General features: G+C 46.4%; 1 protein-coding gene across 1 annotated transcript in view; it reads right to left on the bottom strand.

Annotated features, from left to right (window-relative positions):
* CSF1R (colony stimulating factor 1 receptor) overlaps positions 1-15,410 on the bottom strand; it is an 87,534-nt gene that overhangs the window by 30,922 nt on the left and 41,202 nt on the right. The window contains exons 7-10 of the mRNA XM_075344367.1: positions 14,256-14,371; positions 13,419-13,527; positions 2,938-3,116; positions 1,131-1,246 (exon numbers count right to left, since the gene is read on the bottom strand). Coding sequence (XP_075200482.1) covers positions 1,131-1,246; positions 2,938-3,116; positions 13,419-13,527; positions 14,256-14,371 — 520 coding nt within the window. The remainder of the gene's footprint in view (positions 1-1,130; positions 1,247-2,937; positions 3,117-13,418; positions 13,528-14,255; positions 14,372-15,410) is intronic.

Raw genomic sequence — 15,410 nt, 5'->3', positions numbered from 1 at the left:
AGTGTCCTGACCATTCTTCAGGTGGCTTCTGCTTGGAAGAAGCTCACTCTGTTATAAATATAAGTTAAAAATAAATGGCATTTTGCTGAAGTGTCTTCTGCTTCAAAAACTCGGCACATAAATTGGTGTCTAAAAGACATTGTGTTCACAAAGAATTGTATGTCTACATTCCCAAATGATATAATGTTCCCATTTGTCTTATCAATCTCAACTATTGCAATCCCACAGATATCATTAAAGAGAACCTGTCACCAGATTTGGCGACTATAAGCTGCGGCCACCACCAGTAAGCCCTTATATACAGCATTCCAGAATACTGTATAAGAGCCCAGGCTGCTGTGTAGAACGTAAAAAACACTTTTATAATACTCACCTTCTAGGCGGTCCGGTCCGATGGGTGTCGCTGCTCTCCGGTCTGGTGTCTCCTCCTCTCTCCTCTGGTCGGGTACCTCCTCTTTGTGGTGATCACCGTCCTCTGTCTTCTGAGGCCCGTGTACATGATGTGTCTTACGTCATGCATACGGGCTAGCATTAAGTTCCTGCGCAGTTGCAGTTTGATCTGCCTTGCTCAGGATAGATGAAAGTATTGTAGCGCGCATGCGCGGGCAGTCTGTAACTTTTCCTCACGTCTGCGCATTCCAGTACGTTGATCTGCCCTCAGCTCAAAGTATGCATGCATAGGACCACAATGTAAGCCTGTGTGGATGACGTAGACATGTCATCCACACTGGGCTGGGTAGAAGGAGGACGCAGAAGAGGGCATGCGCTGCACCAGAGAGAGGAGGTGCCGGACCGGAGAGCAGTGACACCCATCGGACTGGACCGCCCCACAGGTGAGTATTATAAAAGTGTTTTTTACGTTACATAGCGTGGACTGGGCTCTTATATTCAGCATTCTAGAATGCTGTATATAAGGGCTCACTGGAAGTGGCCGCAGCTTATAGTTGCCAAATCTGGTGACAGGTTCCCTTTAAAAAGTAATTAGAACCTCCTTACACCGTTCCTCAAAATTCCAATTTTTGCATTTTAGAAAAATTCTACCTCTTATGAGTGTTTTTTGGGTGCACATCTGTCGTAGTCACGTTATTTATCGTCCCAAGAAGGCAGAAAATACTTCAGCAGATACGTACCTGTTTGTACTTGTAAAAGAGGAATGCCGAGAGCAAGAGGAAGAAGACTCCAAATACTGCCACCACTATCATCATAGGGCTGAATTGTTGGGGATCAGTCCTGCTCAGTAACGGTACTGGAAACAATGGGAAAATTACCACACTAAAAATATCTACAAATCTGTATATTAAATGAACTTATTATATCTCCAACCCTAAAGCGAAGATGGTCATCCTTCAAAATGAGACATTACTATCATAAAATACTGGCTTTGATTGGCCCACAGGAGAGCAGGTGAATTCCCCGGTGGACCTCTCTACAGGTGTCCTACATGAACAATTCTGGGCACAGTACACTTCATGCAACATGTACTGACAAGGGCAACATGTCATCTTTCATTTACCAAACTATCTAGTTTATTATTTTATAGAAAAATAGACAAATTTGTGAATGAGGATAAGGTAACATTTGCATGTAGCTGATCAGTTGGCCTTCAAAATTAATATTACTGGTGGACCCTTGGCAGCCCAATCCAACAGTCACATACAGAATCCAGTCACATCAATAAGGGCAATCTTTGTGCTCAAGTAGAAGGTTTCAGAATGCAAACTCCTCCTGAATCCTTAAAGTTCATTGTTATAATAAGTAAAAGGACATTTATTAAAGGAGTTGTCCCACCAGAGATTTTTAAGGAGAACTTTAAAAATGTTGTCACTTGTAAAACGCTCAGAAAACATTCATAAGAATAAACATATACATTTCTTAGTAAGAATGACTTGCTGTTCATATGTTCAGGCTTTTAAGAGTGTTTTAACTATTTCAGGTTTCAAAAGACATCAAACAGCTAAAAGAAGTGATTTGTCCAATCTTTCGGCATTTTTCGCTCAGAAGATGCTTTGTACTTTGCAATATAAGTTAATGAGAAGGCTCAAAAGATGCCTTAAGAGTGCTTTACACGCTGCGACATCGCTAACGATATATCGTCGGGGTCACGGTGTTTGTGACGCACATCCGGCGTCGTTAGTGACATCGCAGCGTGTGACAGCTAAGAGCGACGATCAACGATCGCAAAAACAGCAAAAATCGTTGATCGTTGACACGTCGTTCATTTTAAAAAAATCGTTCATTGTTGAGGTCACAGGTTGTTCAGCGTTCCTGCGGCACCACACATCGCTATGTGTGACACCGCAGGAACGACGAACATCATCCTACCTGCGTCCACCGGAAAGGAGGAAGGAAGGAGGTGGGCGGCATGTTCCGGCTGCTCATCTCCTCCCCTCCTCTTCTATTGGGCGGACGTTTAGTGACGCCGCTGTGATGCCGAACGCATCTCCCCCTTGAAGTAGGGATTGTTCGGCAGCCACAGCAACGTCGCTGAACAGGTATGTGCGTGTGACGCTGCCATAGCGATATTGTTCACTACGGCAGCGATCACCACATGTCGCACGAACGACGGGGGCGGGTGCTAAGCTCGCGACATTGCTAGCAATCGCTAGTGATGTTGCAGCGTGTAAAGAACCCTTTAGTGTTCCCCAGCATTTTCTCTTCATAAACTCCTAAAAAACTTTTTTGTTTTTGGTTAAAGAAAAGAGAAACAACCAGAAAACGCCAGTAAAAAAACAACCTAAACACGACCAAAAATATGGTAAAAAAAACATCAGTTGGCACAAACAACGAAATGACTAGAGACACAAAAAAGCCCAACAAATCCTGACGTCTTTAAGCGTCTTCCCCTTGAAAAACTCAGGTTTGTCTGATTTTTAAAAGCCATAGTGTGCACATACCCTAACTATACTAATAGATGTGTGACTATAGGTGATGACTTACTTGAAGGAATGTTTGTGAATAACATCTTTGCCGATGTGGTCCCAGCATTGTTAGAAGCTGTACAGAAAATAGTGATATTGCTGAGAGTGCCACTTGGCCTTATGACACTTATTACTTCACCTTCCTCTATATCCTGAGTCTCGTCGCCTATTAAGGGCTCTTTTTCTTCATCTGAGCAACTAAAAAAGAAAGAAATCTGATTTGAAAAAGCTCCACAGATATTACAAATAGCCTTCACTGTACCTTACTCGACCATCCACGAATATAGCTCTATGGGGTGCAGAGGTAGCAGTCGCACCAGGCCCTGATGCCACATAATTTATCCGCTTTTATGGAGACTTTCTTGCAAATTACATAATATTCACCAAAAGAAAAAGTGCAGAATGCAATACTATCTTTTTTCCGATAAAATGATGGACACCTTAAAAAAATTGTGATCTGTTGGCCGCCATTTCAGTCTGTCATGTACTTATACTCTTGAGTCCAGTGGTGGGTAGAGATTAGAAAATCGATCTATTACGACTTGCATTTGTGTTGAGAATTTAGATGTATAGTGAACGTTGCGAATTTGTACAACTTGTCATTTGCTTTTCACAAATCAACTTAAAGGGGTTGCCCACTACTAGGTTCCACTTGTTTCCGCCAGCTAAAATAAAAGACCCTCACCTCTGTTGCCCTTCCAGTATTATCGTTAATTGTGGTTTGGGGTTCACGTGACATTGTGATGTCACGGGAGCCCCGGGTCTATTCACAGCCCACTTCTATCACCATGCCTTCAAACCTTCAAACCAAATACGCAATCAACAGGAAGTGAGTGGTAGCCACAGCATCACTTCCTGTTGATTAACTCTTTTGGTCCGAAGGCAGGGAGAGTGAAGTCGGAAGTGATTGAACTTTGGGCTCCTGTGATGACACAACGTCATGTCAGCCTCGAACCATGATGGCTGACAATGCTGGAACTGCACCAGAATGGGAGGTGAGCACAGGGTCTTTTATTTTAAGTAGATGAAACAAATTGATTCAGAAGGGTTTGTTCTAGTAGTGGACAACCCTTTTAAAATCACTATAATAAACATTACAGAAAATTGTGTAAGCCATGGAGGTCTCACATGGTCTCAAGCATGGCCAGACGGGCTTTCCTATAATGCCTTGCAACTATTACATCAGATAGATTAATACAAACAATCAGGAAATAGCCTGTTTAAAAGCAGAGGCAGGGAACGCAGCAGCCATTTTACAGTGAGCTTGAATACTGAGTGGATATCACAGGTCAACTATAGTAAAAGGGAGAAAAAGCCATAAAACACTGAATAAACTTTACAGTGTGTAATATCACAGAAGTGAAAAACAATAGAAGTTGGGATGCAGAAAAATGGCAGCAAGAGGTCTGGACTAATGAATGAAAATGTGAAATATTTGGCTGTAACAGAAGCAGTTTGTTTACACGAGGATTGGACCGAAGTAAAATAATGAGTGTCTGCAGTAACAATGAAGCATAGTGGAGGGTCCTAGCAAGTTTGGGGCTGCATTTAACTTAATGTATTTGGTCAGGATTAATGGTGTCTTTAAAGAAGTTGTCCAACCATAAACACAAACATTTTTTTAAGCTAATCTGTACTGTATTTTCATCTAAAACATCCCTAATTTTTTTTTTGTTTTTAACTTTTGTTCCTCTTGAATTATCACTTTATTCTCTGCACCCATTTTATTTACCTGCAGCTCAACCAAACATTACATTTTTCTTTGCTTGACTGCCAAACTTCACAGTCATAGCTGGCACCGCCCGGCCTCACTTTCCAGCCTCGACCTCTGTACACTCATTGACTGTCAGTATTCTGCCCAGCACTGACCTCTCATCACTCCAGCATTGGAAATAACAGCCCCACATAGCGCTCTGCACCCTCCCACATAGAGCTCTACAGCCCATTACAGCATTATGTGCCCCCAACATGTAGTGAATAAATACATACCTCTCCTCGATCCCCGCCGCTGCTCATCGTTCACCCACTGTCTGTGCTCTGCACATCTCAGCACATTAGTGACGTCACCACTGTGCTGAGCTCTCAGAGAGCATAGACACCAGCGGGACAATAATGAGAGGGAGCGCAGCTTACGGGCCCTATAGCAGTGGCATGGGAGGGTGCGGGGGAGAGAACGTACTGTGGGGAGGTGGGGTGGGGACTCCATGCCCAGCATGGCGGCTACATGACGTTGGCTGTGATGCCCATCTACAAGCTCCTGCCCCTGTCAATGTGACATCACAGGAAGTAGCAAAATCCCGACAGGAGCGGTAGAATACCGCTTTGATCCTGGGGAGAGGGGCTGACAGCAGGGCAGGTAGCCGATGTACCCCATTAGTGAAATAAACAAAAATAAGCAAAATAGGCCAGATAACCCTTTATGCTGAGAAATATCATGCAATAAATTAGGCGTCTGAGTGGCTCCAATTTTATTCTACAGCCAGACAACAACCCCAAACATTCAGCCAATGTCATGTTCTCAACATCTTCAAGTCTGTCTGAGACAGAAGGATTTGCACAATTCTACATCCGCAGAAGATCTGTGGTTAGATGTTTGGAACAAGCTTTCTGCTGAGTTACTTCAAAAACTTTGTGCAAGTACCTAGAAAATAATACCTAGTTTGAACACAGAGGACGGTCACAGCAAATATTGATAGATTTATATTTCTCTTGTATTCGTTCGTTACATTTTGGTAATTGACTATTAATAATTCTATTTTTCCTTCTATTTTTGTTTCATGCCTGCCTAAAACTTTCAGACAGTACTATATGTTGAGGTCACTTTGATATTTCTAAGGCTGTGTTTGCTTTAAAGAGCTTGAAAGGGGTTTGAGATCTCAGAGTTTAATACTCTGCTTTTAAAGCAATTCAAGTTTTTTTCAGTAGTTTTGATTCATAATGAATCAATTAATTGCTAATTGAATTAGTTTTTTATATTCTGACAATGTTACGAGTGTTTTGTGTCTGCAGGTTACATCTTGTATTGGAGTGGGTTTACTTTCAGTTGATGCTAAAGGGTTAAGGACTCTTTCCCTTCTGACTGAGATTCCTTATAGCCTTATCACAGCTGCAGTATCTTGTTATCACTCCCTTCCACTATATTTATCCACTCTTGGCTTTACTCCATGCTGGTTATAGAATTTCTATACTTGTCATTTTGAAGGAGGCAGTCTTTAGAGAAGCTGAGATGTCATTTTAGTTGCAGCTGAGAAGTTTCCTGTTGGAGAAACTAAGGCTTGCTATTTGTTGTGTCTTTCCCCAGTCATTTGTCTTACCTCCCTTGTGTTATTGTAGTAGTTGGACTAGTCTCTTGCTGCCTTACTCACTAGTCAGGGTATGTTCAGGTTCAGCGAGGCATGTGATGGCGTACAAGGGGAAGGACCTGTTTAGGAAGGTTAGGGAGTCCCGGCATCAGCCACAGGTGAGCATGAGGTGGTGAACCTCTCCCTATCTCCAGTGCCTTCCATAAACATCTCCCCTGGTTTTCCCTTTATGTTGCGCCGCACATCGGACATTCCCTCATTCTGGCATGATAGACAAGCTGCTGATTTTGAATTTATAAAGATTTGCTTAGCTTTAGTGATGTTACAGGTTTTTCTACAGGTCGCAAGTTACACCTTAATTGCCTGCGTACATTTTCTATCCTCTATGAGCTAAATTGGATAGTCTGCTGAATGATGCATTGTAGAAAATCAGGGAGATTAGTGCAACTGCTGATACATGAAGCTCACTGAACATTGCCTAGATTAAATATAATTACATTTACTTTTCAGCTCAGGACAGGGCTAGCTTTGTACAAGTTTTTTTCACCTCTTAACTCTGTTCTTATTCACTTATTAGAGATCATTAAAATAGTAAAGAATTTAAACTCAAAATAGATTAAAAAGTTAGATAACAGGGGAGTGTCTGGGAGCCGGACCTGATGGAGGCATAGAACCTCTGCTCCTGAATCTGCCATCTTTATTGAGAGGATTATAAGCTTTACTGGCTAAAAAGAGAGGGGAGACATATACTAAAGTACTGTACCGCTAAAGACATGGAGAGCTTTGCTTCATCTAACCTCCTCAAACAGCTGCCTGGTGAGATAGGCAAAAGCTCCCGCACTCCTGATTAGGGGTTGGTGCTGTGGCAGCACCCTGGACTAGCCAGGTCGTCACAGATAACACACAAACACCCCCGCCCCCATTAGACAGGGACACCAGCCAAACAAAAACCCTTGTTGCCTCCCTCCAGTGTCTGATGTCCACACCAGGTGGGGTGGAGCCAAGCGGTTGGCCCCACCCACCGAGGAGTTCACAGGCCTGGAGGCGGGAAAAGAGAGAGGACAGTTGAGTGTTGGAGTTTGAGGAGTAAACACTTGAGTGTCTGGGTTTGTGGCCCAGGCACTGACAGCAAGGTTGGCAGATGGTGGTGGCCGTCTGCAGGAGTGGTGAAGCAACGCGGAACCGTAGGACCGGGGTCGGGCGTTAGCCCGCCGGTACCGACCGGGGAGCGAAGTGAAGCCAGCACACACATGCAGGGCCATCGGACCCCGACCAGGCTTGGAGCCGCCGACAATAGTCAAATCCGAATGTGAGCGGAACCCCAGGGGTTTCCTAACAACCAAACACCCGATAGAAGGCAACCGCCCACACCGTGAGCGTATACAGCTACTGCCTAAGGCTAGAGACCCAAGGGCCAGCGCCTGTGGGCAAACGGGCTCCTCCGGCATCCATCCACCGGGGAGCGGACTACCGTTGGGGATCCATAGTAGTCAAACGAGAACATCAAGGTGCAGGGAAAGACAGCCGCCATCACCTGTACGGGGAGAGACACTGCAGCCGGCTGCAGGACCCGTCCATTCAGCCGTTTGGTTTACCAGAGACTCTGTCATTGACTGCCTGAGTGAGTACACCAGTGCCATCCGGCACCGCACCGCGCTGCCCTGCAACCCTGCATCCCAGCCATCCTGCCTCCCCGTCACATCCCCGGGCCCCGGGACCACCGACCCCTACCCACGGAGGGGGAAAACAACATCCCAGCTGCTCCCCACCATCGCTCCCGGGATCCCCGTCACCAACAGCGGTGGTGCCCATTATCACCACAACCCGTGGGTGGCATCATGGACTAAATCCCCCAAACCAACTGCCCCTTTCACTCACGGGCGAGGAGCGCCGCTCGAGTCCCCGGATCCGGCCCACCGCTCGAGCCACCGAACAGCAGTGCCGGACCCGAGCGTTGGCGAGCGACCAGCAGCGGCGGCGTCCTCCCCGCCCGCGACAGTGCCATCTTGTAAGGTCAGAAATTTAGCCTGCATTGCATGCTTTCTGGTCCCCGCGGTCCCGGGGGGGGGGGGTCTAAGGGGAGATCCAGGATGCTAATGCTGAGGATCTCAGCTCAAGAAGGCACCCAGCAGGAGAGGTGAGACTAAACTGTGTGCGGAAGAGAAATGTTGCTGAGGACACTGACACGCTGCAGCGCCTGGGTCCTACTGGCCAGACACAAGATGTGCAAACTGATGCTGAGCTCTCTGCAGCACAGCTAGTATGTAGTAATAAAGTGGAATCTGAGTTTTCTAAAGTAAAGCTGTCCCCTCGCACTACCTGTTTTTACCCTAACACGCTGAATGTGCCTGAGAGGACTTTACTTGGGGTGAACAATATATATTACAAACTCCTCTCCCTCTCTTTTCTGTAATTCAACAGATTCAGTTAATAGACAGTATGCCACCAAAATCAGAGACAGTCATCCACTAGGGAAAGCACAGTGAGAGGTCAGGGTATATGGTCAGACCCCCCTGATGCAGACTTGGGAGATACTCCATCGTTCTCAGTACTGGCTTCACTCCGTGACACTGAGGAGGCTTCACAGGACCCTCTGTCAGATGCCTATTCGGGAGATGCGGAACTCAAACTAGGCAACAAATCCCTAGAGAGATATCTCAGACACCTACGAAATAAGGAGGACTTCTAATTCCTGAAGTAAAAGATGCTTGCAGGCCAGAAATGAAGTTCATACATCAGGATGTTAAACTTGTGGACAAAGTGGATGCTGTGGAAACCGCACACGATGCTACTAGACAGTGCATGTCTTCTGAGTTGCAACACCATGTAGTGTTGTACGCTAAGGTGCTTGTGTGCCGCCCCCGCGTCAGCAGCCGGGCTGCTCGGATCCGGATCTGTGGTGGCTCGAGGGATCTCCAGCCCGGGGGTCAGGGTCGCGCGGCCACTCGGAATAAAAGAGGGAATATTTACAAGGGAGGATGTGGAAAGTTCGTGACGCCACCCGTGGTTTGTGGTAAGGTGGAGTACCACCGCTGCAGTTGGGAGTACCCGGTGGCGATGGTGGGGGCAGTCTGGTGTTTCACCCCTCCATGGGTAGGGGGGATGCCCCGGGACTCGGTGATGGTGACAGGGATGTGCCGTTGGGGACGGTAAGGGTCACTTATGTAATCACTCAGTACAATAATGATGAAATCGACAACTGTGGTAAACCAAAGTTCTTGACACTGCTGCCGCTTGGAGGGAGCACGCCTGGATCCTATGCCCGTTGGTATTGCCTGTTAGTCTGTGACCTTTTCCTTGGCACCTTTTCTTCTAACTGGTCCCTTTAGCATAAAACTAGTTGGGTCCCGCTCACCAGTGTGGCTAACTGGGTGAGCTTGCTCTCAGGGTTCACGCTTCGGAATTTCTGGACAATGTAGTGGGAAAGTCCTATCCCCCTCGTTGCACTAGTACCCCGATTTTTTAGCGGGTGGAGAACGGATCTTGAAGACTCCATGCTCGTCGGGTAAATTACCAGGACGCCTGAAGCTACTTCCTGGCCTAGGGTCCATGTACCCCGTCATGCCCTGGCCCCTGCCCGGTGATGACACAAGGCCGCCGGCTCTCCTCCTCGACAGTCCTTGCCCCTTGTCACAATTCCCTGAGACCGGAGTCCAGCTCCTACCAGGCCCAGACCAATGTCTGCCACCTAGTAGTCTCAAGGAGCCCAGCTCCTGACTTCTCCTCTCGAGAGTCACTTCTCAACTGAACTACTCCTGACACTCCTGACCTCCCCTTAACTAACCCCCCAGTGGGCGACCCTATTCCCTTCAGGCTGTCCACTGGTGTGTCTGGTGGGTGTGGTGCAGAGTGTTCCTAGGATTTTGATTAGCTTGTTCTTGGCAACATCAAACGTCAGGGACCCGTAACCAAGGAGGAGGTGGATACTGTGCGGAAGGACAGATTGCACAATACCCTCTGACGACCTGATAGGCCAGGGCGTCAAACTTGGTGAGACAAATAAATATCTGGAGGACTTGGACAATAGAGGGCACCACAATAACATTAGGGTGAAGGGTATCCCTGAAGCAAAGAGTTCAGAAGACATGTACGCAGATCTCAAATCCGTTTTCAATTCAATACTTGATCAAATTCCCTCCCAGAAAATAAAGCTAGATAGGGCACACAGGGCCCTCCACCCCAAGTGGACTCAATCCCAACCCGTGATGTGACTTCTTGCGTCCATGATTTTCAAACAAAAGAGTTCAAGTCTCCAACCCTCAGACCCTCCTCAAGCTTTAATATAATGGAGCTCCTATCCAACTGTACCCTGATCTGTCATGGATCACTATACAAAGGAGAAGACACCTGAAGACACTCCTCTCTGCACTGAAGAATAACAATCTACAATATCGCTGGGGGTACCCGTTCGCTCTTATAGTCATGAGAAACAGACAGTTAACTACTTTACGCTGCTTCAAGGATCTTCTGGCTTTCTCTGCTGACCTGGAAATCCCGCTCCCTGACCTGGCAGACGGGGACTTGGTCGCGCCTTCCACATCACCACCACCAGTCTGGCAGAATGTTGAAGCCAAGAAAAGAGGCCCCTCTTCTCTAGAGATAGCATGACTGGGCTCAGGTCGAGGGACTGGGTCTTTCTGGCCCTTTTTTTTTTTTTCTATCTGTGGCAATTTTTTCCACATCATCTTTCAGAAGCTATACTTGGACTGCTCCTTTCTGTGTAATACTTTAAAGTTTGTGATTATACATCCTCTCTAATAATTTGGCAATTTTTTTGCTATTTTTCTTTGCTTTGGATGGTGGGTGAAGGATAAGATAGAAAGTGTCCCACACCCATTGGTAGGTGCTATAGTCGGGTGACTCTTAGCACAACCTCCCCACAAAGGGGATTTTTTTTCTTCACCCACTTCCTTCCCTGAACATATGACCAGGAAAGGTTGGGTATGCGTACCCTGTCCACATGGAGGAGAGATGGGGGGACAGACTCGTTTTTCCCCTCCTCTCTATCCTCTTTTCAGGCTAAAACCATTGGTATCTTTGTATTCTGTCTGTTGTGAATTGATGTCCTGTCATGTCTTTGTCCTTCCCTTGTCCTCTTGTATCTCTACCTACATGACTGTGGGACATGAGGTGCTGTTGACCTCTTGCCATTTCAAAGGGAGTCTGGACTTTGATGATCTTCAGAACGGAACGTCATCTCTCATGTTATCTTGGGTAAAATGTCATGTGCATTGCTTTTTTTTTTACCAGGGCAATGGCTGAAATATTAACACTAAATGTAAAGGGTCTCAACTCTAACACTAAGAGACGTTTGGTTCTCAATGAGCTATGGGCACATCATGCGGACATACGGTAGTTTTTTTTTTGTTTTTCAAGATACCCATTTCAATTCTAGTGGAAAATGCAATTTTGCCAAACATTTATTTCCCAAAATTAACTTAGCCTCACAGATCAGGAAGAAAGCTACTACTAATGGCTCTAGGTGGCTCTACTAATCTCTGGAACATGCCCTGTACAAATAACATCAGAGATATTAGACCTGCAGGGAAGATATATTATATTGCAAGGTGCTTACAAGGAGATACCAATCATACTATATAATGTATATGTACTTAATACCTTGCAAAGTTCTTAACTGAATATTTTCAAAAATAATTTTTAAAATAATTAAATTATGCAGACTACCCCCAGACTACTGCTCTAATCAGTACTTTTTTGTCCTTCTGTGCTCTTTTCAGTACTTTTTCTTTCCCTCTGTGCTCTGCTCTGTACATTTCTGTCCCTCAGTGTTCTGCTCAGTACTTTTCTGTCCCTCAGTGTTCTGCTCAGTACTTTTCTGTCCCTCAGTGTTCTGCTCAGTACTTTTGAAGTGGGTGAGCATACCCCCTACAGGAGGGAGCTGAGATAACCTGGAATTGTAATTAATAAAAATGTTTGATTTTTATGATTGTATAGTGTGTTAGGGCACCCCTAGTGGCCGGGTGGGACGGCTGTCGCCACCGGGGAGGAGGAGCCGGCTGAATCACCGGGGAGTGTGTGTGTGTGTGCGAGGATTCGGATCCGGGACGGAAGAGTGTGAACATCGCGGGGCAGAGTGTGTGAGCGGGACCAGCAGGGGGCGCCGGAGAGTAAGGTGTGGAACGAAACCTCAGGGTGTGAAGCCACTGGTGTGGGTCCGGTGTGCATGAAACCAAAGAGTGGGAGCCCGGCGAAGTGGAGTACCCCGGGCATATCCCCACCAGAGGGTGCGTTAGGGCAGGCTGCCCCCAGCTCCACCGAAAGTGCCTGATTTTACTGCCGGAACGTGTTGTACAATAAAGGATGTCGTTTGTAACCAGCACCCTTTGTCTGAAGATTGTCTGTACATCGTCCGGCGAATGCACCCTCACACTCTGCCCCACCAAGTCAGTCCCCGACCTTGAGGTAGTGGTGAAGCCAGGGACAAGCCTGAAAACTACAGCCACGACTACAAGGCCGGAGGCTCCCCTGGCTCATCATTACACTTTTCTGTCCCTCAGTGTTCTGCTAAGCACTTTTCTGTCCTTCAGTAGTCTGCTCAGTACTTTTCTGTCCCTCAGTGTTCTGCTCAGTACTTTTCTGTCCCTCAGTGTTCTGCTCAGTACTTTTCTGTCCCTCAGTGCTCTGCTCAGTACTTTTCTGTCACTGTGTGTTCTGCTCAGTACTTTTCTGCCCCTCTTTGCTCTGCTCAGTACTTTTTTTGTCCTTCTGTGCTCTTTTCAGTAATTTTCTGTCCCTCTGTGCTCTGCTCTGTACATTTCTGTCCCTCAGTGTTCTGCTCTGTACATTTCTGTCCCTCAGTGTTCTGCTCAGTACTTTCCTGTCCCTCAGTGTTCTGCTAAGCATTTTTCTGTCCTTCAGTAGTCTGCTCAGTACTTTTCTGTCCCTCAGTGTTCTGCTCAGTACTTTTCTGTCCCCCAGTACTCTGCTCAGTACTTTTCTGTCCCTCTTTGCTCTGCTCAGTACTTTTCTGTCCCTCAGTGTTCTGCTAAGCACTTTTCTGTCCTTCAGTAGTCTGCTCAGTACTTTTCTGTCCCTCAGTGTTCTGCTCAGTACTTTTGTGTCCCTCAGTGCTCTGCTCAGTATGTATCTGTTTTCTTGGGCTTTGCAGTGTTTACTGCTTTATGACTTTAAATAAATCTATTCAAGTAATATTTTCAATACTTTTTTCAGTTCTTACCTTGTATCAAAACATTGAAACCATTCAATAGTTGGTAATGTATACCCTTGTGATATGCATCTTATTTCCTGGGTACCATTTACTGTGTTCATGTCAACAGTTGGAGGTTCTGGAATGCATAAGCAACAGATCGGTATGACATTAGAGCCTCATTCAGGATATACCATTTAGGGGGCGTCTGATGTGGTTCAGTGACCGGAGAGGGTCTTGGGAGTTATTATTATTATTTATTATTATAGCACCATTTATTCCATGGTGCTTTACAAGTGAAAAGTGTATACATAAAAAACAAGTACAACAATCATTAAGAATACAAAACAGACTGGTACAGCAGGAGAGAGGACCCTGCCCGCGAGGGCTCACAGTCTATAGGGAATAGGTAAGGGTACAATAGGTGAGGACAGAGCTGGTTGCGCAGTGGTGTACTGGACTGAGGGTTAATGTAGGTTGTAGGCTTGTTGGAAGTGATGGGTCTTCCAAGCTTTCCACGGTACTAGAGAGTCTGATATGCTGCGGTAGAGTGTTCCAGAGTATGGGGGAGGCACGGGAGAAATCTTGTATGCGATTGTGGGAAGAGGAGATAAGAGAGGAGTAGAAAAGGAGATCTTGTGAGGATCTGAGGTTGTGTGCAGGTAGACTAGTTCACAGATGTAAGGAGGAGACATGTTGCGGATGGCTTTGTAGGTCATGGTTAATGTTTTGAACTGGAGTCATTGGGCAGTGGGAAGCCAGTGAAGGGAGCTGGGACAACACCAATCTACAGCTTATTGAAGGGGGACATAAAGTATCAAAAAAACATTTTTCAGGATCGGAACTTTACAACTGAAAAGAACTTACTGTACAGCATGATTTCGAAGGACAAGGAAGCGCTGGTTTCTGAATTATTTACGAAGAACGTGTATGTCCCACTCTCATTTTCGTTTAGACGATTCAGAGTCAAAATACTCCTGTGCCTAAAAAAAGCACAAAAATTGTAATATCTCATACTTTATTTTTAAGGAGGAAATAACCCTAAATCTCCTGTGTTTCTACCATGTATAATGTATGTAATCAGCAGCACAAGGATGTCTAAAGCTGCAGAGTTTAAAGCACTATATGGCACTTCTGTACAGCACAATATTATATGGATTTTCACCACAAAGAAGCCATACTTTATTTCTAGGGGCGAATACCTCTATGATATGGAATAAAAGTGCCACATATTATATATATGCATATAAGGCATTTTCTTTTTGCTTTAAACCTTAAAAACCAGATATAATTGGCTACTTTACTAAAACATGTGGGAATAAGAGGAGACTTTTGGATGAATAATGTTACGGGCGGGGGACAGATCACAACCGGGGGGCCGCTCGAGGCACTCGGATCCGGGCAGTGGCTGTGGCTTGAGTGGCACCCGGATCCGAGGCTCGCGCAGCCGTCTGTCGCCCACGAGTGAAAAGGGGTTGTTTACAGGGGACAGAGTTTTGTCAGTGACGCCACACGTGGGTTGCGGTGAGAGTTGGTAGCACCGCCGCTGCCTGGTGAATGGACGCCAGGGCCTGATGGAGCTGGGCAGCAAGGTGGAATCCCCTCCACGGGTAGGGGAGGTGTAGTACCGGGGCCCAGGGAACAGTGAGGGATTGCAGGGAGCAGGAAACTCACAGTTCGGTTGTCGTGGTGCTGGATGAGCTGCTGATGATTTGGACGGTCAGTAAACACACACACAGTCTGTATTGTAAACCAAGTTGCCAGTGACCGGTAGCCCCCAGCGGTTGCATTCGGGTGCCACACACAGATATACGGCCAGGGGCCCTTTCTTCTGCACTTTCTGTCTTTCTCTCTTGTCTGGACTAGTCCACTTGAAACGGCCTCCGGACCGGGTCCCAGCTCTCGGCACCAGCGGGCCACAACCCTGCCCGGTCTACCTCAGGTTCCCCGCTACCGGATCTCAGTCGCCTGTGGCCCTCACTGCCACCTAGTGAGGTAGTCCAGTTGTCCGGTGGTCCGGGG

Source organism: Anomaloglossus baeobatrachus, chromosome 4, assembly GCF_048569485.1.
Source record: "Anomaloglossus baeobatrachus isolate aAnoBae1 chromosome 4, aAnoBae1.hap1, whole genome shotgun sequence".
Taxonomy (NCBI): domain Eukaryota; kingdom Metazoa; phylum Chordata; class Amphibia; order Anura; family Aromobatidae; genus Anomaloglossus; species Anomaloglossus baeobatrachus.
This window is presented reverse-complemented; position numbering and strand designations above follow the sequence as displayed.